The sequence below is a fragment of the Pogona vitticeps genome, chromosome 6, assembly GCF_051106095.1.
Source record: "Pogona vitticeps strain Pit_001003342236 chromosome 6, PviZW2.1, whole genome shotgun sequence".
NCBI classification, from domain to species: Eukaryota; Metazoa; Chordata; class Lepidosauria; order Squamata; family Agamidae; genus Pogona; species Pogona vitticeps.
In genome coordinates, this window is record NC_135788.1 from 96,032,988 (window position 1) to 96,056,088 (window position 23,101).

Sequence of the window (23,101 nt, forward strand, 5' to 3'; positions counted from 1 at the left end):
TTCACCTGTCAACAAAATGGCTGCCTCATTGTTTCCAAAATAGTAGCCAAGTTCTGCCATATGTTCTTCCATAACTGGAGTCACAGGTCACCCTACAGAGACTCTGATAAACCTTATACCCGTGATGATGGGCCCACAGCTAATGTTAAGACCTTCATGGCCTCTTGTTGTTACTCGTCTTCTCTTCCTTCTGTTCCTCTGTGCCATTACTACCATGCACCAGCCCTCTCTGAGTATATGCGAGAAGTAACACGAGACCTCTTTTGGACTACAGCTCCCACAATCTCTGTCAAGCTGGCTGGGGGATTCTGGGATTTATAATGCAGAAACCATTTCTCCAGTCTTTACAAGGAACTGCCTTCTTTTTTCTTGCACCTTTAATCTGGTTGTCCAAATCTGGTGAAGATTTGGCCCTGAGGAAGAGGGCATGTGAATATCAAGTGAGGGGAGGGAGCACCTGCTCAGGAAAGGGGCCAATTGAGGCCATCATATCCTACCCTCTGCATCCAGAACTGACACGGTATTTTGCATTTGCCTGTCAACCTCCTCCTCCTCTCTATTTTTTCCTTGTTTCTCTGTTGCTAGTCCTGGATCGCTCCATGAGCTGGCAGAGCCCCAGGGGCCTGGATCAAGTGGAAGGCTTGGAAGTGCAGAGACTGGAAGCAGAATTAGAAGAATCAAGGCAGGAAGCCCAGAGTTCTCAACACCGGGAAGAACAGCTGAAGGTCGAATGTGAAAGACTGCAAGCTGAATTGAAGCAGCTGCAGGAGACACGGGCTCAGGTAACTTCAAGCCAGTACAGTGGTGCCTTGCATAACGAGTGCACCGTTTAAAGACGAATCCACATAGCGACCCATTTTTTGTGATCGCTAATGCAAGCGCATTGCAGTGTTTAGATAGGCTGATTGGCGGTTCCAAAATGACCGCCGCATCAACAAAATGGCCGCCCGCAGTGTTTTCGCGCCCTGCCCTCACTTACCGGGCAGTGAAAATGGCGGCCGGATGGGGGAATCTTCGCTTACCGGTGAGTTTTTCCCCAATAGGAACGCATTAAACTCCGTTTATGGGTCCCCCCCCCACATAGCGACGAATTCGGATAGCGACGTTAATCCTGGAACGGATTAATGTCGCTATGCGGGGCACCACTGTATTATAGGGAGGCCCCAAAGCAATGGGTCAATGTTAGATGTTTTGTCTCACTTCCCAGAAAATCAGCCAAGGTGTTGTGTAGAAAAACAAATACAGATAGGGATCACTCTGTGATAAAATGTGATCCCTATTTTCCTAGTCAGTTGCTCAAAGCATGAGCAAGCATAGCAAAGTATGCAGCTGTAAATAATTTTGGAATGTATTCCTTGGTATTCCTTTGCTTCTGAGTTTGAAAAGTGTAGAATCTTGGGCTACATCTAGAGGTCTAGATGTAGACCTATTTTGGATTTACATATAACCGTAGAGAATCCTAGGGATTGTAAGTGAAAACAAAAGAAAACAACAACAACAACAAAAGAAATTTTAAAAAAGACAAAAACGTGGTGGCATGTTAAAGATTAACTTTTGTCTTTTTTTAATGTGAGTTTTTGTGGACAAGTCCACTTCACCAGACATAAAGAAAAGGAGATATCAAAAATGTTCTAGCCTGATAGAAGTATAAATCCCATCAGCCAAGGAATCCAATAGCATTAACAACTTGTGCTTGAGTTTTCTTTTTCCATTCTCACTCCATTTTATTTTGGAGTTGTTTCTTTTTTACAGCACATCCCTGTGGGCAAAGGCTTCTTGGTTGTCTTTCTTTTTATGTAGGTGGCTCAGAGAGTCTTTCCAGCTGTAGAGTGAGGTGTAAATGATTTTTTTTTAAAGGTAAAATGCATGAAAAACAAGGCCAACAATGTGGTTTAAGTTTTTAGTGTCAGTGTGGTTTTAGAGTGGACTGTGGGATCAGTAAAACTGAGAAGTGACTTTTGTATCTTTCAGTTACTGTATACTGTATATATATTGTTAGCCAGTTTATAGCTAGAAGGCTTAGTATATTGTACGTTGTATTTGTTGCATTTATACTTGAGTATATATTATTAAGAATCCAAGGTAATCAGTTATGTTTGCTGGAATGAACAGAGGAAAAAAAATTTAAACAAAACAGGAGCTCTGTGTTAATTAATAGATAGACTTTCATTTATAAATGTGAGAATTATTGTTGGGTTATATGGTCATGACAGAGATGTGTGAGTGTCAAGCTAAAAGTGGAAATTGGTAATTATGTGCAAATATTAATGCTTTGATTAATTTTGGATTAATTACACAATATTCAGGCAAACCAGTAAATCCGTAGGAATAAAGTTGTGTTTACTAGGTATGCGAGTCCACATTTAGTGAGGACAAATGGGCAACTCCATTTTGCATTTCGGAGTAAGACTCCATTTTGTGGAAGCAATACATATTATGTCTAATTCAAGACATCACTTGCCCCTGGCATCCAGATTTCAACAATGCATAACTAGCAAGAAGTTTTATCCTTGGATGCATCCTTCCAAAAATGTGGAAAATTTATGGAAGCAGCACTACACTAGGTTCCTGCTTATTCGACAGTGTAGTCTGGTTTCTGAGACTCGGTCATTCTAGTCCTGATATGGAGAAGTGCTGACTGAGGCCTTGAAGTTTGTTCTTGTGTAGAGAGGTAACCTGTGCCTGAGTTTTAGCAGGCAGATGTGAATGAATTGCATGAGATTGTCTTATATACCAGTGACATTTTTGTAACACTTCCATTGTGATAATCAGTCAAGGCCTTTCTTTGTGGGCCAGTTTGATCAGCTGGAACTGGAACCTTTTGGCAGCTACACCCAGCTCTTTACCTAAAGAGGCATAGTGGCCCTCCTCTCTGTTAGTTGTAGGCAGATTGGGGAAACTACTTTATTTTGCTAATCTGATTGCTTTCCTTCTCTGCTGTTGGACTAATTTTATTTGTGTTCTTTTCAGATTGCAGGTTTACTCTTACGTATGGTGGTTTTGTACTCTTAATTACTGTTGCACATAGGCTTATTAGAGACCCTGTAGCCCCCAAATCAGGGATAAATGGTTTTTAAATCAATTAATTTAATAAAATATTCAATGTACAAAAGAAACAACAGCTGCCAATAAAAGTGTTCCTACAGGATTCTGGGTTGTGCATGAAGCCACTTGACTTACATGCAACAAGGAATCACTTGAGGTATTGCAGTGAGGGCTCTAATTAGTGATTATCTGCCCCTGCAGTGATATCAGTTCCCTTGTGCTGGTGTAAATTGCACAAGGGATTTTGACCAACATTTGTCAAATACATTCTCGTTGTGGAAGAGATATTCCTTTTTATTGTTTGGCTCCCCCCCTCTTTCAAAATCGTGGGTTGTGGCAAGATATAATTAGCCCCTGCTTCTTTTTCTTACTGTTTTCTAGGATCTAGCAACCAGCCAGTCGGAGAGAGACATGGCATGGGTAAAGAAAGTTGGAGATGACCAGTAAGTGCCCAGTCTTATTAGTAGATGTTTATATTTGTTGCTGTTTAATACCTCATGGATGTGTGTGTGCAGAATCCATCCTATGAAATGAAATGGAGTGACGTTTTGTGGAAGTGTAGTTTATACCTAAGGGGAACAATTTCTCAGAAAGCAGGGTTGTTGAGTGTGTTCTCATCTGAGTTATAATTAATGAGAATGTGGCGACTTGGAACAACATATCCCAACAGGCCCTGGTGCAGCTCCTGTCTTTTAGAGTGAAGGAGAGGGGGAAAGAAGCGTAGAGTCTAAGAAAGATAGACTGAGAGAAAGGAATGCGGTCAGGATGGGGAACATGTGGGCTTCAATGCCCATTGTCTTGCACTATTGGGTGTCCTGGCTAATGCTGACAGGAGGTGAAACCAAATGACATTTGGAGGACCATATTTCTCCACCCCTGAACTACAGTTTGGAAGTAGTCTATAATGAACTGGTAAAGCACCAGCAGGGCTTCAGAGTCTCACCTGACAGCCCTGGGACATGAAGTCCTAACCCTCTGCTGAAGTTGTAAAGTACTACTGCTAAATGGCTAATCTGGGAGGCCTGAACTATTGCAGATTGCATCCGGTTCTTCTGCTGTGACAAAATGTCTGGAAAATCTTCTCTTCTTTCCCTGTCCCATATAAATCACATATTTGTTTACCATATGTTACCCACCTGAAGTGGGTAGCCTGGAAGTGTGTATCTTCAGCTCTTTCCTTTGGTGCTAGTTATACAGATATACTAGTGGTTTATATATGTGTTACAGTAAGCATGGAATGAGATTACCTATGTGCTGGGGGTGGGGAAGATAGAGTACTATGCTATGATAACTTGTCATGTAAATATGAGGTATATCTGAAGGATTTGTTTGCTTATTTCATTTTATACTGCTCATCTGGCTGAGGGCAATTCTAGGTGGTTTACAACAAACACAACAACAACATAAATAAAATGTCAATTTGACAGATATAAAAATAATTGCATTAGGGGGGTTGTATAATATAAAATAAGAATACATGGGCAGAATGGAATATGGTAAGAGCACATTTTGATGAAGTAAAGCTGCGTTGGATGGATGAACTATGAAGAGACCTGTGGTACCTTAAATGTCGACAGATGTAATGTTGCATGAGCTTCCATGGTCTAACCCACTCCACCAGATGCACGAAATGTTATCCAGAATTTCTGGTGTATATATACAGTATACATGGTTGGGACAGGAACTGTAGATTGAGCAGTAAGAGAGAAATTAGAGTACAGGAAGCTGCTTTATATTGAATCAAACTGTTGATCCACCTGATCCATTACTGTTGAATGTTGACACTGGCACTTGTTCTCTGGGGTTTAAGGCATTTTTCTCTTTCCAGCCCTATCTGAAAATGTTGAGAATTTGATCTGGGACTGTCTGCCTATAAAGCATGTACTCCACCACTGAGCTGTGGGAAAGTACTAACAGTGACAATTATGACTATCCCTTTGGAAATGGTTGCTTTGGGATGGTGGAATACGGCGGAAGGATGCCTCACTGATCAAACATCAAGTAATGTGCAACTTAAGGGATGTTTAGAAAAGCTGAATTTCTACGAGCAAGAGATAATTTAGGGCAAGAAATATTCTTTGGTAGCCATGGACACTCTTGAGACATGCACATAACAGTGTCATGCACTGTGATAATGGCTTAGCTTGGCTTCTCTTAAAGAGCTGCTTTTGCAGTGTCTGCCCTCCATGTGCTTTCTCATTGAACTGAAAATAAAGCAAAGTACCAGGGATGTTTGTATTTTGCCACCAAAGTCTTATATGGTCAGCCAGCAATTTTTGTGTATATCTAGAGTGTTTATATCCCACATCTTTCTGCCTGACCACATAGTTCTGAGGTGGCTTACAATACGCAAAAATGAATACTGTAGACAGTAATTTTTAAAAATGCAGTTGAAGGCTTTAGAGGCTGGGGCAGGCTTCGAAAACTTTCACTTTCTAGGCCTTTACTAGCGTTGTTGCTGTGTAGAAGTTCCAGGAACCACAGAATAGCTTTTCTCCAGGACTTGCTATGTAGCACCATTCCTGGATAACTCAAAATAAGTGGAAGAGATCTCTCCATGTAGATGGATAGTTTTTGTTTTTTTGTTTTCATCAGTCACTGGTGATAGTAAAACCCACTCCTGTACCATTATTTCATCAATTTTTTTCTTGTTTTCCCCCAATTGGAGAGTGGAAGCAAGTTTGGATCAGTTATGCAAAAAGCAAAAAAGGTCTCAGTTCACAGGGAGCAGAATGTACATGTGGTTATGCCTTTTTAAAGCTCCCACAAGGAGACATCTGATATTCACTGTATAAGTGGCTTTCTGGACGGTGCAACAGACCAGCTTGTGTGATGGTTGGGCAGACAGGCACAACTCTGCCTCCCATGAGCCAAGATGTCCACTGGTTGGCCCATTGGGTGGGTGGATGCCAGAAGCTTCCAGCCAGCTTTGCAAATACTGGAACAGTCTACCACCATATTGGACGCACTTCCTTCCTTCTCTGGGAGGCAAGACTTCCTATATACTGTACTGGGTGGTGTGGGTTTACTTGTTATTATTGTCAGAACTACTTCTCCCTAAAGAGATAGTGTCTTGGGCGAGGAGTCACTGTAGGCATAAGCGACCACCACTTTCTTACCTGAGACAGGTCCTTTAGCCTCAGAAGTGTGTAGTCCTTGCCCTATGCACAAGCTCGACCTCTTGCCTGCTTATGAGGCAACAAACCATTGACTGTGTGCTTCTTTAGACAGCACAACAGACTGACTAGGTAGACCTCTCTCTTCTAGTAGCAATTAGTGACCTTTCCGTTCCACACTGGATTTAGGTCCAGTCCTGCTGTTCAAGAGATAAGTCCTATGTTAGAATTCTAATTATTTTATTAGGAAAATAAGATAGTTCCATTAGAATACAGTTGTAATTTTAAAAGCTCAAAACATAATCATATCCAAACAGTTACTATGATGCAAATACGCTTACTAATTTGGGGTTAAAATAATAACAGCTAAAACTATGCTAAGTAATCATCATGACAAGCATTCTACCTAACAGCTCACTAGAGAGGCTGGGCAAATCTCTCTTCCCTTTTTTCTAGAAAAACAAAGACCTCTCTTACATGAAACAACCAGTTTTCTACTTGTCTCCAGACCTCTCTCTTTCTTACACTTCCAAGTTGTTAACCAATTAGGATTATGACGGCGTAACAAAGTTCACCGCCCCTGTTTCACATGAGATCGGCAGGTGTTTATCTGATTCCCAATTAGGAGGAATGTGGTGTTTGGTCCCCCTCTGTTCTTCTCTTGATCTTCTCAAACTCTGTTCGTAATCTTGGTGCAAGTCCAAAATAAACTCCAGAACAACAATCCCATGAGAACATTCAGTGGCTTAAATCCAAACTATACAGAAAACTTAACAGACTCCATCTTTGTATGGCTACAAGTCCCATATGCTTTCTAATTCCTCACAGTTATGTGCTGTCAAATCAGAATTGGCTTAACTCTAATAGTGTTTTCAAAGTAAGTGAGCTATTTAAGGAGTGGATTATCTGTTACACACACATACTCAGGGAATTTCCATGGCAGAGCCCAGGAATCAGACCCCGGTTTATTGAATCCTAGACGATGTGCCCTCTAATTTTCAGCCCTGCTAGGCAGGGCTCTGTGTCTCTTGTGCACGACTTCACCCTTGTGTGCGCAGGCGACTCCAAACCCCCCCCCCCCATGTGCAGAGTTCTATCGTGACTGAAACCAAAGGGGCTGAAAACAGTTGCTGCACAGAAGAGGAGGAAAGTGGTGGGGAGGGAGGCAGAGTCACACGCGCACCTTAGAAGGGAACCTTGGTTCTAGACCATCACTTTATCCACTACACCACACTGGTTACCCTGAGTTTACTTAGCCAGTGTTAAATTGGGTCTCAGCTACATGGTGTTAGGAAAAGGAGCATATGTTTTTGATGACTGAAGCAAATTCTAGTCCTCATACTTTTTTTGGTGTTTTTTTTTCTTCTTGAACGGATTAATTGCGATCCAGTGCATTCCTATGGGAAATGGTGCTTTGACTTACGACCATTTCGAGTTATGCCCATCTTCTGGAATGGATTATGGTCGTAAGTCAAGGCACCACTGTATTCAGAATTCTCTGCTGGAGAACTCCATTCAACTCTTAGCATCTAAAGAGTACCTCATGTGCAAGTACCTCATCAAAATACAAATTCTAGTATTCTGTAGCCGTAATGGTTAAGATGGTGTGAAACTGATATAACTGTGTAGTATAGGCACACTAGCCGTTTATATGATGAACCCTAGCACAGGAATTTCAGGGAAGGGAGGCTTGGAGTTTTAATTATTATTATTTTTCTAAATCTGGCATCTCAGTTTGCATGTTTTTTTTAATTAATTGAGTTTTGAAGAGTGAAAGGGAAGAGGGATTACAGAAAGGGGGTGTGAAGTGTGAATTTAAAATGTGTCAAAGGGAGCTGATGTGACACCTACCTCGCTCTTTAGTTGGGCTGAGTGAGAAACAAGGTCTCTGAGCTATAGAATCTTTGAATTCTGCGTGGAGACATGAAAGGAGAAAGAGGATCATGCTTTTGAATGAACAGTAAGTATATTGCTTACACTGATTGCCTGCTCTGTAAAATACAACCACTTAGTCATCACCCTGACTCAGCCAAAAATCCAGCTAAGAACTGAGTGTGCGGATGCAATACCAATTTGGTGCTGTCTTTTCCCCCTCATGTTTCCCTCCACTGGAGTGTTGTTCATTGTGTATGGTTCCCTTGGAGCATTCGAATATGTGACCTCTGGGTTGTTAAAAAGTGCATTAATGAGTTTTTTGGTTGATGGTGCTTCATTTGCAGTGTTATGAGCTTCTTGTGTCAGCTTTATAGCTCTGCCTTGATGCCTCACAATTAATGTAGCAGTTAAACGGTGTGTTCGAGTAATCTCTCCCAGTTGCTGGCAAAACCTGTGGTGTGAGGTTACTCCATGTTTTTCCAATTGTCCTCTTACTGCTATAGTTTCCTGTTTCTCTCAAAACAAAGCAGTAGAGATGTGGCAGGGTAGCCAGGATGGCAGCTTTTTTCACTTGAATATGGCATCATTTTGACACTGAGGGGAATTGCAAGGGGTAACTAATGACAGGAGAGAGCAAGATCATGTGAGTGAGGGAAAGGGGGGGGATAAGAAGAGTCATAAGTGTCTAGTGGAAAAGGCTAAAAAGTAGAAAGTTATATAAGGAAGGAAGGCATGAGGGAAAGATCCAGGCTGCTTACTATGTAATTAAGTAACAAGTACAATAAAAAAATCAGTACATTATAAATATTAAAACATGTTTAAATCAGTTATCGTATTAAAACAGAATGGCATTAGAAACACCAGTGTTAAAAATAACAGTTGCATCACCAGCAGACAAGGCCAATACTTCTTTTGAACCCCTGTCCTTAGTACTCAATCATTTATCAAAGATTGGCCTAAACAGGAAGGTTTTTGTGTGCTGGCAGAAGGAAATTACAATGGCTTCCATTGGTGGGGAGTCCTGTAGTTCGGAAGTGGCTGCTGAAAATACCATCTCTCATGACCTTATTGAATGTGCCTCTGGAGGTGCGGGGGGCTGAGAAGCACCAGTAGTTGTCATAGCTTGGACAGGCTTGTATTCTTTTGATAGTCTGAAACCAAATCTTATACAGTATTATAGGTCAAAACAAGCACTTTGCAATGTGCCCAGAACTGGACCAGTAACAGTGAAGTTGTTTTGACAGGGGAGTTGCACCTGATGGAAGTGTATATTCACAAGATGGAAAAAGTGAAGTGGCACTGAGCTGGTAGTTTTTGCAAGTTTCATTCTAGTATGTGAGTCAGGATTTAAGTAAATGAAATCATTTGTAAAAGATAATCTGCTTTTTTCTTTTTCTCTCTTTTCAGAATTTATTTTAGTCACTTTAAAAATAAATAGTTTTGATTCTCCATTTTCCAGTGCTTTGTTGAAATAATTTTGAGCAACTACTGCACATTCTTCAAAACCTATGAAACCTTTTAGATTCTAACCTCTAATCTAAGCCTGTTTAAAAATAGTAATGGTGTAGGGGTTCTTTCAAACATTACTCTGTTGCAATCAAATTGCTGTTCTGATTTGCTTGTTCTTTCAAGCTCCTTTTCTTTTCATTTATCTTAATGCAAGGCTTTTTTGTATGGCATCTGAATAACACCTCGATTATTTCCACAGTATGGTGCTGGTGTACCAAACTTGTTGGAGAAAGGAAAATGAAGGCCTTGCAAGGCAATGTGAAGATGTGAATATGTTCATGTACTCTCTGTATCATTGAAAATGGAGAAATATGTTGCTTTCCAGGAAGGGAGTCCTTTGAATGATAGACCTTTCAGTGACATGTCAAGTACACAGACCAAACAAAATTACTTCCCTTTTTCCATGTGCATTTAGTACAGCTGCAATAGAATAAAGAATCAGATGGAGAATGGGTTTTTTTTATGACCTTGGACCATTTAAAACCACAGTGCAGATCAGTGGCATTTATTTAATTACATTATTAGTTATGGGAGTTTATGGGCCGAGGCAAAGAGGCAGTCCCAAAACCAGCAAAATCAGGGAGATGGACAGGGGACAGATTGTGTTTGTTGTCTTCAATGTAGAAGGAATTGTCACTCTTGAATTGGCCTTCTCAGCCACACTAGATGCTGCTCCAAGTCCTCTATTCAGAGCACATTATCATAGTCTGTCGAGACTGAAGGATGACTAAAATTAGTTATGGGAGTTTATATCCTTGAAATTTGCAGGATACCATACAAAAATTGAAAATACAAATAAAATCATTTTAAAAATATTAAATAGCCATATTACATTGGATGAGGAGCAGCAGGATATAATATCTCCAAAGAACCATGCCATGAAGACTCACACAAAGTCAAAATGAAGTCAGGTAAAAGGGCTTGGGAAAATTAAACAAAAAACAAAGTCTGCAGTCCTGAAATAACATCACAGTGCCATCTGAACCTCAGAAGAAGATTCCACAGTATGAATTTTATGGAAGAATTGGCAAGAGCTACTCTAAATGATTTTAGCAAAGAATTGGGCATCTGAGAATCCACTGCCTATTTTTAATTTTTTTAAATAACTATTAGATTTTTTTCCTAATAACCAATCATTCTTTTGCACATCTGATGGCAGGGGAGATTGGAAACAGGCCTCTTATCCTATGGATCACAGCTAAAGTGTCACAGAGAACAACACATTTTTAAAGCTGATTTCTAGCAGTGATAAAGAATACATATCAGTTTCAATTCTGCATAACATGTAACAGGAGAATTGGATGCTGTGTATATGTTGTCTCTACCCCACTTTCGACTTGAAAACGTAGAGTCCTGCTGGGCCTAACTCAAGCAAAGTTATGTTCCACATCTTGTATCTTTATTTTTGTTTGTTCCTGGGATGTCGTGTTCAGCCTTGTCCAGATTACCCACGCCTCATGAGGTGTGAGAGGGACAATGTTGAGTTATTCAAAGAGAACACAATGACTTTTTCTTAACCTGGATAAAATGTGCCACTCTGTGTAGCCAAACAAAAATGAAGGAGACAAAGCTATCTCTTAACCTGTGGACAGATAGAGAATGACAGTGCGGAGGGGCTAATGCAGAAGTGTTGGCATGCAGATGGCGGAGAGGTGCTAGAGGGCTTAAGCGGGGGGGGGGGGGGAGTGGCCTCCCTTTGTTTTTGTTTTCACAATAAAAGAAAGAGCAATCTGTTTGAGGTTCCTTGGTTTAATGGAAGTTTGCAAAAGGAAGGTCGCTATATGGTTGTGTACATGTAAGTCTGAGTTAATTTGAACTTCAGAACTTAAAGAAAACAAGGCCAGTTACTGAATTTTGTATCGTTACGAGATAACCTTCCCTAACTGATGATCCTCAGGTATGCTGGACTATAGTTTCCATCATCCTGAGCCAGCATGATCATTGGTTGCTAACCCTTTTGAAAAAGCTAGTTAAGTTACTGCACATCTTGAGGCAGTGGATTTTGTAATTAAGAGATATTTTGGGCTGTCAATTACAGTTTTTCTCTTGTAGTCTTATATATGTCTAGTCAGAAGTAAGTCCCACTGACTTGCACAGGAAGAGTGTGTAGGGGTGTAGACCTAATCTGTTAATTGACAGAATATAAATAAATGAGAAGACTCCTGTTGTTTTTTTATGCACAGTTCTGAATGAAATGTGAAAATCATTTTTAATTAGTAAACAAAATAAAGAAATAATCCAGGGATATCTGCATTTTCTTTTCTATTCCTTAAGATCATACTGAAACTAAAAAACCAGAATGTAAAGAAAAAAAGAAAAAAAAAGATAATCATCTTGTAGCACTTGTGTAGCAGAGAGAGTTGTATTTCTCCAGATGTTGAACTGCAACTCTTGACAGCTCTAGTAGCTACCAAAACCAAAGGTATGGGGTCATGGCAGTCCAAAAATACATATAGGGCAACCTCTTGAAAATGACTTGCCAGTGAAGAAATACTGAGTTTGAATCTTGTCTCTGCTACAAATCCATGTATAGCCTTGGGCAAGCCATTCTTTCTTAGCTTCTATTTGCCATCTATAAAATGGGGGTAATAATACTGATCTAGAATTCTTGTAGGGATTTAACACGGTGTATTTTGAACACTTGCAACTTCAGCTTAAATGCTAAGTATTTCTATGATTAACTAAACCTCACTAATTAAAATAGTCTCCTCCTGATTGCCTATCTCCCTTAAATCCCAGCTGAAAATTTACATTTACTAATCTGAGTCCTGAATTAATGTACACTTGAAACAACAGAGATCTTTTTTGGCTGTTAGGTTCTACCAATAAAGGAGCCAGAGTGGATCATCCAGGGTAGATTTTAAGTGAAGGATTAAACCCCCCCCCATCTTTTTGCATCCACCATTACTCAAGTTATTCCTAAAATCATATCAACACTCAGAGTCTCATCCGAATGATTCCAGACCCTCTTCTCCCATTCTTTTCCAAGACATCAGGCAGATACTGTTAGTTCAATATCAAGACAGTTGCCCCTTCACCAGCATCTCATCTACCTCCTGATTTGAAAAGCTTCCAGATGTTTTTGTGCCTTTTGGGGTGACCTAATAAAATATTGTATACTCAGTGTGGTACAGTATACACTGGGCATACAGTCTACTGGATAGAGCGACAGACTACAACTCAGGAAACGTGGGCTTGGTTGTCTGCTTGGCCTTGGAAACATACAGGTGTATGTGTGTTTCTAGTAAAACCAGTTCTTAAATATCTCACTTACCTTGAAAGTCCTGCTAGAGTCACGTAGTTCCAACTTGACAGCACAAAAAGCACATACAATAAAGGTATTATACTACTGGATTTTGGAATTTTTCTTGTGGCCAATAAAGTTTCCTTTTTTTAAAGCCTAGCTTTGACATTTGTTTTTATTTTCGTTGTTCTCACTGTTTAGTTTGGATGAAGGCTTATGAGGCCTATTGGATTTCACAGTTTTTGAGGGCAGGGGTGTACTACAGTCTTTGATAACTGTTCACCATGACCAATGGAAGGCTACTGATCAAATGCCTCATTGAAAAGCAGATTTAAGCAGATAATTGGTACAGTAGGTTGCAGTACTTTCTTTCATGACTGTCATTGTATTTTCCATCTGTCTGTATTCTGAAGTTCTGCAGGTCAGCCAGAATACATCTTGGAAAAGTTACTTTTATAGGACCCCAAGTCCCAGAAACTCCTAGTTTACTTGCCTATTGACCATGCTGGCTGGGAGCTTCTGGGAGTTAAGCTCTGAAAGAATAATATTTTGAAACTCTCAGGGTCTTGTCATTATATGAAGTAGGTTCTGACTTAAGAGATCACAAAGTGTAGTGAAATTTCTGTGATGACATTGAATCACAGAATTTGAGGGGGTTTTTTTAACCTCTGTGCTTTATGCAGGTAATTCAGAGCTGTAGCAGCCCCCAAGAGATGTTCATCCTTTGCTAGAATACTTTCAAGCTCACATGCACACAGACAGAACTTGGAAAGTTACTTTTAAGACAAATTAATATAATGATATATTAAACCATTTGCAACTGAGCAATGGTAGAATGGTGTTGTAGGTCATCTTATGGGTAGAGGCTACATACCTTTATTTGGCTGTTATCCTATGTCACTTACATACAATGATCCTAGTCCAGTTCTGATACAATATACTTATTTATGTTTTTCATTGCTCAATTGGTTTAAGTAAATGTGCATGAATATTTCCAAAACTGTTAAGGGACGTGGTGGCGCTGTGGGCTAAACCGCAGAAGCCTGTGCTGCAGGGTCAGAAGACCAGCAGTCGTAAGATCGAATCCACGCGACGGAGTGAGCGCCCGTCGCTTGTCCCAGCTCCCGCCAACCTAGCGGTTCGAAAGCATGCAAATGCAAGTAGATACATAGGGACCACCTAGGTGGGAAGGTAACAGCGTTCCGTGTCCAAGTCGCACTGGCCATGTGACCACGGAAGATTGTCTTCGGACAAAACACTGGCTCTATGGCTTGGAAACGGGGATGAGCACCGCCCCTAGAGTCGAACACGACTGGACAAAAATTGTCAAGGGGAACCTTTACCTTTACCTTTATTTCCAAACCTGGCTACCAGTAGAGGGTATAAGCTGGTTCACATCACATTTGTTACCTGTTGCTTGATTCCTTCAAATGAGATGGCTGGGAATTGAACTGGCTTCCCACAAAAAATGATTGCATTTGTGGTTATTATTGGGTGCTATAAAAATTATAATTCTATGGTTTCTCTACAATGGGTCATTACCACTTGAAAGTCATTAGTTGATACAGTAATCATTAAGAAAAAAATTACTTTATGCTGATATTTTACTCTGCACTTTTATGAAAGTAAATTTAGGGCAAAAAAAATCAGCTTCAGTTCTGAAGAAAGGTTATTTTGGGAGAAGAAAGCTGGGCAAGAACAAGAACAAAAATGCCCAGTGTAAGCCATCAGCAGTTATGCCAGTCCTTGATATTAAAAAAAACCCTCAACACTTCTAACTTTTTTATAATTAGTTTTCTTGTAACAGCAGTTCTGTTTTTTGTAAACACTGCTTTTCCATTGCTTGGCAGTACCGATTGTGTGGTATATATACATATATACACATAAAGATGAATTTTCTTTCCTTTTGGTCTTAAACTTCCTGAACTAGTCACTTCTCCCCCAAACCTTACCCACAAAAAGGCGGAGGGAATTGTAGGTTTTAATCATATTCACCTCAATCGTTACTCCGACCCTTCATTTTTCTTTTATTGGAAAATGAAAGCAGAACATGAAGAGGGAGGGAGGTGGCTGATGCATACTTTTAAACAGATTGGTACGCTAACTATGTCATCCTTGAGCCAAAGCACAATAACTTCCTCCCATCTTGCTAGTGGAAGATGTTTGCAGACAATATTTGTTTTTAATTTTATTTGCTTTTATAGTATAAATCATAAAAGGCTTTTGTTAATATGGCGGAATACATATGCTCAGTCCTTTTCAGCCTGAGACTTAAATGGCATAGAGAGCAACAAAGCTGAAATGGCATAGAACAAAAACCAAATAAACTACTAAATACAACCATAGCTAATTAATAAATTTCTTTTTTTTTTAATTAACAAGGCATGGCTAAGCTCATAAGTTAGCTCTTTTTGAGAGGTAATGCTTTTCAACTGAGACATGTTTTCATCTCTTAGTGGAATGGTACCGAACAGAAAGCCAGACATGAGGAAATGTATTGCATAAACTTGTTTGTGGGGAATCCTCCAAGCATCATCTCCTAGTACCTGTCCAGCTCAGACGTAGAGAAGTTAATGGTCCTGTCTGTCATTTAAACCAGAGGTCGTCAACCCCCTGTCTGCGGCCCGGTGCTGGTCTGTGGCCTGAGCTGGACCGGGCCGCAAAGACAGAGCTCCCGCCCCTCCGCACACACTCCCCCTGAGCACCTGCATGAAGGGGTGGGGGGCGGGCACTCTGCCGCATGTGCGAAGGGGTGGGGGAGCGATCATGGGCGCTCCCCACCACTTTGCACGCGTGCCCGCGAGAAAGTTTGTGTGCTCCTTCATGCGTATGCATGAGGGCGGTAGGTGCCCTGCCTTCCTCAGCCAGTCTGTAGTCCCGAAAAGGTTGGGGACCGCTGATTTAAACTCTTTGACTTCAGCTTCCTCTTGAATCTTTCCTTAGACTGATATTCTCAGGGTCTGTCAGTATCACTTCATTTCTCTCCCCCCACCCCCCACTATGGAACAGAAGTGCTGTTATTTTTCTCCCATGAACCTTCTAAGGCATGTGTGCACCTGATTAGAATTAGGGTTTTGACTTTTCTATCTTGAATGTAGCTTTATTAATAAAGGTTATTTGTTTTAACTCCTTATGCCTGCTTATAACTGCTTTATTGTGGGACTATTAGTCCACATGTCTACTGGTGTAAATCTGAAAGCTTTTGAAGGTGGGACAAAAATCCCATCTTCTTTCTCTCGGTTGCAAAGAAGTGTGGTGTTTACTGGAGTTCACATCCAAACTGTATGAATCATGTTTCTAAAAATCACTTATTTTTCAGGAAAATGTTGGTTCTTTGAAATCATTTGGGCATGGGGAAAGATAGAAATAAGCTTTCTTGCCAAAGCATCTTTTCCTCATATACATGTGTATATGCATGTATTTGTTTATTAACTAAAAACTCAAAGCCAGGAGGTGCTTCATGGGAAATGTCATAGCTCTAAACTCCACCCCAACAAACTCTTGAATAAAAGAAAGTTAAAGCATGTGTTCAGGATGGACAAACAAACATGGAAAGGCATGAAAAATGACATTCAGTATTGTGGAACAAGCTTTATATTGTGTGGATAGTGGGAAAAATACCAAAACATCAATGTAGAATCTACTACTTTTACTAGAACAAATGCTCCATCTGGATATGTCCTGAGTGTGTCAAGGTTTGAAATGGCAAGAGTCAGCAGCAGCAACAGGATCATACCCAACTGATTTATTAAACTAACATACTGCTCCTTTAAACAAATGGTCTATAATAAAATAAAATACAACTTAATAAAAATACAACTAAAAGGAGCTCAAATTTTAAAAAGCAAGAATAAGCAACAGCAACTGGTTGCAAGGAAATCCAAAACATAAGCATGAACCCTCCAAAAAGCAGACTAAAACAAAAGTACTTTTACCTATTTGGGGAAGATTAGAAGTGCTGGATGTAGGTAATGTGTACTGAGTAATATCAGTGGGTCTCTTCACACCAGAAATTAACAGTAATATGTTAAAAGTAATGGTGTTAATTGTCAAGCATTTCCAGTGCTACCTATGTACCGTAGCTACTTTAAAAAAGCATAAATTGTTCGTGGCGTTAGTTTGAGGGGTCAGGATATAAAGGAACTTCTTCACTGTAATTTTAATTAATAATTTAAATCAAGTAATTAACCAAGTGTCATACTGGTATTGATTAATGTACTAAAATATTATTTTAATAATAAGCATTAGGAACATGTTCCTTTTTAAAGGTAGCAAATAATGCCCCCAGAACAGTAGCTCCCAAACTTGGGTCCCTAAGATGTTCTTAGTCTACAGTTCCCAGAAATCCTGGACACCACAGCTAGTGGTGAACGCTTTGGGGAGTGTTAGTCCAAGAACACCTGGAGACCCAAAGTTGGGAACCACTGTCCTAGAAGAAGAAAATGGTAAACTACTTCTGAGAATACTCTACATGGAAAACTTTTAAAAGGGTCTCCGTAAGTCAGAACTGACTTGATGGCATATGATTATTATTAATTAGTGTGGGTCAGAGGACCTGCTTTTACTCTTTTACTGGTCTTCATCTGCAAACCCATGAAGCAAGTAGGTTTGCCCTAAAGTATGACTGGCAAAATAATGGGATTGCTCCTGTGAGTAAAAACAGTGTGAACGTTTTACAGTATATAATGGAAGCCAATAATGTAAAGTGCAGTTTATAGAAAGTTAACAATCGTAATCATAAATTTTATTTTTGTATTTAATAATTCTGAAATTCCTAGCTTTCCATTTTTTTTTTTAAATTGCAAATTAAGTTGGACCTTCAGATTAACCCTTACTGAATCACTGGCTTAAACAAGTATACAGCTCAACAGAAGGGGCTTGTCCCACATTGGGAAGATGTTCTGAGCAAACTTGCACATTGATGAGAACCATGAGTGCATCATAATGTTGATTGATGATTTTATTTTACTTCATGTTGTTTCCTTCTATATTAGGGATTAATGTCACATGATGACTTTTTTCTGATTGTTCTGTTTTTCTTTTTTTTCTTTTCTTTTCTTTTTAATATTGTAAGCTGCCTCTCGAGTGAGGGCTTGCCGAAAAAGGAAGGGTAGGAAGAGATGAAGGAATAATGGTCAAAGTATAGAATGCAAATCTCTGGGAACATTCAAAGATACCGTACCTCAACTCAGAATCCAAATGACATCTCCACCAATTACATTGATGCTTCACCAGCTTGGTAAAAGACCCTCAGGGGACTGTATGAGAGACATCCGTGGGGGTTTTGCAAAAAAAATTTCCAGGTGGTTTACACATCATAAGTCTAAATGTAGCCTACTTTCTGAGTCTTGTGACAGTTTTCTCTGAAAATGTATATATTCCCACCCCCACCCAACATTACTGCAGAAATGCCCAAAAAAGAAGGCATGACTCATGTGTGCTTCCTCTGTTAATGCCTTCCTCTGTCTTGGGTTTTGAGTCCAAAAAGGCAATAATGGTCAGCAGTTGAAAGCCAACCACCAAAACGTCAAGGGGTGTACGTTTGGTTGTGATTCTTGTAGGTAGAACGGTCCCCTCAGGAGATGGAGTGGTGTGATAAAAGAGAGAGCTGTGTGGCGTGCAGCTTGCCCAGTGCTTCTTAAACTTAGCTCCTGCCACCTCAGGAGTGGTAGAGGCGGTGTGCACCCATTGCCAATGATGAAGGAAGACTTGGTTGCCCATCCAGCAAGTTTTTGAGCAGGGAATAGGAAGGGGGTGCCAATCTGCTCTTTGCCTCTGGGCAGGAAAATATCTTGGGAAGGCCTGAGCTTATGGTAGAACTAAGGAATGAAGATTTGAGCCCTCAGGGATGCACAGCAAGCTCAAAGATAGATAAGTGTATTGCTTAAAATTCTGCCCTGCTTCAGCCTGTGCTGTTTAAGGTTAAATTCTTGCACTGAAAGCAGCACCAGCTTATTTTACGGAATAGAACAAATTTGTTTTCTGACACGTTTAATGAGCAGCATTTACTGTAGCATAAACGTTTGTGGACTAGAGTCGTTTTTACTGGATGCATTAAGTGTTACACTCCAGTGGGCAAACACTGAAACTTAAGAAGGGATAGATGGTAAACTCTGTGGCCAGAAAGCCATGACATCTGGGTCTAGTCTAAGGAAGCTTGTGGCACAAGAAATCTATTAGTCATTAAGATGCTGTGGTGCTTTTCTGTGTGTGTATTGTTTCCTGTAGCAAACAAATACATCTACTCCTGTGGGATTTTTTTTTTTCATAGAATCATGTGTGAATTTTGCAAATGTGTTTTGTTGCTCAGCATGCTCACTGGTGCAGGCCTGTTTCTTGAAAAAAAAAACACATAGCAACTGCTGTTGGTATTTCTTGCTTGCCTTCATTTGCATTTAGGAGACACATCATATTTTGGTTAAAATTCCAGATGAGTTTGGTGGCTGAGATAAAATAAGAATAACACCTTGATAGAAGACAGACCTGGGCAAAGTGCGGCCCGCGGGCCAGCTACAGCCCGCGAGCCGCTCCTGTCTGGCCCACTGGTTGTTGCTCCAGTCCTAAAAAAGTTTGGGGAGTTAACTATGTCAGCCTTGTAGTTCATTCACTGCAGGGCCTCACCCAATGGGGGCCTATTACTACCCACAAATTGGGGGCCTATTTTTAAGTAAATTTGGTTCGGCCCCCGAACACAGTTCAGATTTTTCATGTGGCCCCCTATAGAAATTAATTGCCCACCCCTGATATAAGAGAAGGCTCACCAAATCTTCTTTCTGGTTTTAAGAGTTCAATCCTCTACCACGTAGAGTAATAATAAATAACAGTATGGTCCTGAGCATGGGTAGTGGGATGGATTCTTACCTACTTATAACTCAAGCAACCAGAGTCAGATTTCACATGTGTCAGCTTAGGAAAAAGATCAGTGATACACCGTAGTGGAGGCAGGGCTTGGAAGGATGAGGACTTGTAGTTTTGCAGGGATGAAAGCATCATCTGCCAGTCCTTCAGCTTTCTGTGTTTTCTCTGAACTTAGCTATATTGCTCACAGTAGCTGGGTGGGGTGAGGGGAGTGAATTTTCCCAGCAACAATATATTTATGAGATATTATGCAAAATATCTTGGCAACGCTTTTATCTTCAGGTGAAAGTTAAGACCCATTAGCTGCACAAAATATTTTCCCCTCCTAGAGTAGTTGCTTGTACTTTTTGGTCTTTCTTTGGAGTTGTGTATCTGCAGGGATTGTCTTCCTGTTAGCACCTTTCCTGCCGGAGCAATTCACTAGTTGACATTGCTTGCCTAGTATGGATGAATCGGTAAGAAAAGACTTTCTACCCCTGTGTAGGGGCATTCTCTTATTTTATTAGATATATATATGTTTCAGCACAGAGCCTTTGTTTTGGAAAAAGCTTCGGCTGAGCCCTCGTATTCAGATGTGTATTTCTTTTTTAAATTTACAACACATGGTGTGTTAGTTCTGCTTGGCCATTTCCTCTCCACAGACAACTCTGCTTTTCTGCCCACCCAGCCACACCAAGGTGGGAGATAAGGGCTGTGGTTTTCTGCTCTATTGTTTGCTTGTGTACCATCCTGTTGATAAAGCATGCTGTTCACCCCTTCCCCCTGCAGTTGGCTGTAGATTCAGACTTCCCTGAGCCACAAAGAAACCACATAGAGAAGCCTATGTTCCATTACTCAGCTGTGGAGCATAAAGGGGTGTTAGGAAGGAGGACGTTGTCATGGGGCCATGCTGGCTGCAGGGTTCTTAGAGTTGTTGCCCCCCCAAATAAATAAATAAATAATCCCAAGGATCAAAAATAAACCCCACTGAATTAAATAGAAGGTCCTTCTAAGTAGGCATTACAGAATTGGTCTATTTTTACTCCAAAGGGCCATTTAAAACATTTATTTCTAAACAAAGACGCTGTGCATGAAAGACCACTAATAACTTGTCAGCACCACAGGAAAGTGAAAGAGACAGAGGGTAAAAAGGCGAAGAGCAAGTGTATATAACATATTTTAAAAAATCTGTTAAAACTAGAGATGTGCATGAATTAAAAAATAAATTACCAAATCACTAATGCTTCAATTCATATTTGTACAGTCAATGCCCCTGACAAATATGAACCAATGAATTTTTAACGATTTTTTATTTGTCAGTTTGTTTCACATCTAGAGACATCAAAACTGCAGGGAAGCTTCCTCTGACTCTCCTCTACAATACTTCCAGGTTTGGTAAAGATTGGATTTCCCCAAGCCAGCTACTAAAGGACACCCTCCTGGGGGGACCCACTTTGTGGCTGTATAACCTAGATGTCTGAAACCCAATCTGTGGGGGTGGGGGTGAGGTATATAACTCAGATATATGAAACTCAGACTTCACCATACTTGCAGGCTTGTAAAGGAGGGTCAGGGGAAACTTCCCTTTGAATTTGTTGTCTCTAGATGCTGCAGAGGTGGGCGTTTCATAGCTTTTTAAAGTAAGAAATGTACTGACAAATCAATTTGTTGATTCATCAGAAAAAAAATGTAAGTTCATAATTCAAGATTTGCCAACCTTGACAAATCATGAATCAAAACAAATCACAATTGTTCTGATTTGTGCCCATCTCTAGTTAAAACCGGGACGTGGTGGCGCTGTGGGCTAAACCGCAGAAGCCTGTGCTGCAGGGTCAGAAGATCCGGCAGTCGTAAGATCGAATCCACGCAACGGAATGAGCACCCGTCGCTTGTCCCAGCTCCCACCAACCTAGCGGTTCGAAAGCATGCAAATGCGAGTAGATAAATAGGGACCACCTCGGTGGGAAGGTAAACAGCATTCTGTGTCTAAATCACACTGGCCATGTGACCACGGAAAGATTGTCTTCGGACAAAACGCTGGCTCTATGGCTTGAAGAGCGGGATGAGCGCCGCCCCCTAGAGTCGGACACGACTGGACAAAAATTGTCAAGGGGAACCTTTACCTTTACCTTACCTAGTTAAAACCACATACAAAGGGTTAATTACAATCGAATGGTGGTGGGCAACCTGTGGCCTTCCAAATATAATTGGATGACAGTTTCCATCCCCTCTAGACAGCACAGGCAAGGATGAGGGATGCTGGCTGTTCCAGTCCAATATCATCGGGGTGTGTGTGTCCAAATGACCTATCCCTGTAACAGAGTGTAGGAATTAGGGGATGTTGACAAAAGTTTACCATAAAGTTAAAGAACCCTAAGAAGGGAGAGGTGAAGAGAAGTTGAGCTAACAGTTAAAAGTTAGCACTTCTGCAGCAAACTATCCAGGCACACAGGTCCCTTGATTATAATCTCGCATTCTGTGGTAAGGTACCGTGTGTTACTGTCTATTTCAATCACAGCAATTATTTCTAAATTTGTTTCTGTGTGCAAATCTGTATCCTCTTTTATCCTTTTGGGAGGAGATATTTCCTCTTTTTTGTGAAGTGTAAGTAGTTGCCCTACATGGCAGGTGTTCTGTGATACTATTCTGAACATGGGGTGTGTGTGCAGCAGAAGGGAAGGAGTCTGCTATCTGAAGAGCTGGACATCTTGAATTAGAATTATTTCTTGCATCATGCATTGTGTTGCAGTGTGTTGTAACTGTGGATGCTTTTGTTTTGCTTAGTGGGTTACTCAGAAAAAAATGGCCTTGAGTAATTGGTCAGTGATAGATGGATTTTAAACTTTCTCCTAATCAATAATAACCTATTAGCATCTAAAATAAAGCATAATACAATAATATAGTTACAGATTTTTTTCTATTAACATAACTTAAGCTCAATTAAGTGTAAGAATAGTATAATAAATGCATTGCCCTATATTAATTTTGTTTTGGATATATTAAATTTTAAAATTAATTTTAAACAATATCATGGATATTTGTTTAATTTGGGATAGTGTGTTCACTTTGTCCTGAGGCAAGATATTGTGGAAATTGTCATAAAAATCTAATTTGCCTCATCCAAGGTTGATTCTTCCATTAAGGAATGTGGCAAATTCAGGTGACACATACTGGGAGTTGCCAGCAAGGTACTGGAGGTGATAGATAGTTACCAGATAGTCTGTGTTGTGCCCTTTAAGATAGCTTGTTACTTTTAGCAGTGGTCCCCAACCTTAGGCCTCCAGATGTTCTTGGACTACAACTCCCAGAAGCTTTCCCCATCACCTCTGCTGGCCAGGATTTCTGGGAGTTGAAGTCCAAGAACATCTGGAGGACCAAGGTTGGGGACCAATGAGTTAAAGTGTAGGATGCTTCCAGTCCAATCCAGTCAGCTTTACTACATAGAGAGGGGCACCATCTTGTTCTTTGTTTCACA

General features: G+C 40.4%; 1 protein-coding gene across 1 annotated transcript in view; it reads left to right on the forward strand.

Moving 5' to 3' along the window:
• TBKBP1 (TBK1 binding protein 1) overlaps window positions 1-23,101 on the forward strand; it is a 68,329-nt gene that overhangs the window by 31,544 nt on the left and 13,684 nt on the right. Inside the window, exons 6-7 of the mRNA XM_020785594.3 lie at window positions 586-782; window positions 3,427-3,488. Coding sequence (XP_020641253.2) covers window positions 586-782; window positions 3,427-3,488 — 259 coding nt within the window. The remainder of the gene's footprint in view (window positions 1-585; window positions 783-3,426; window positions 3,489-23,101) is intronic.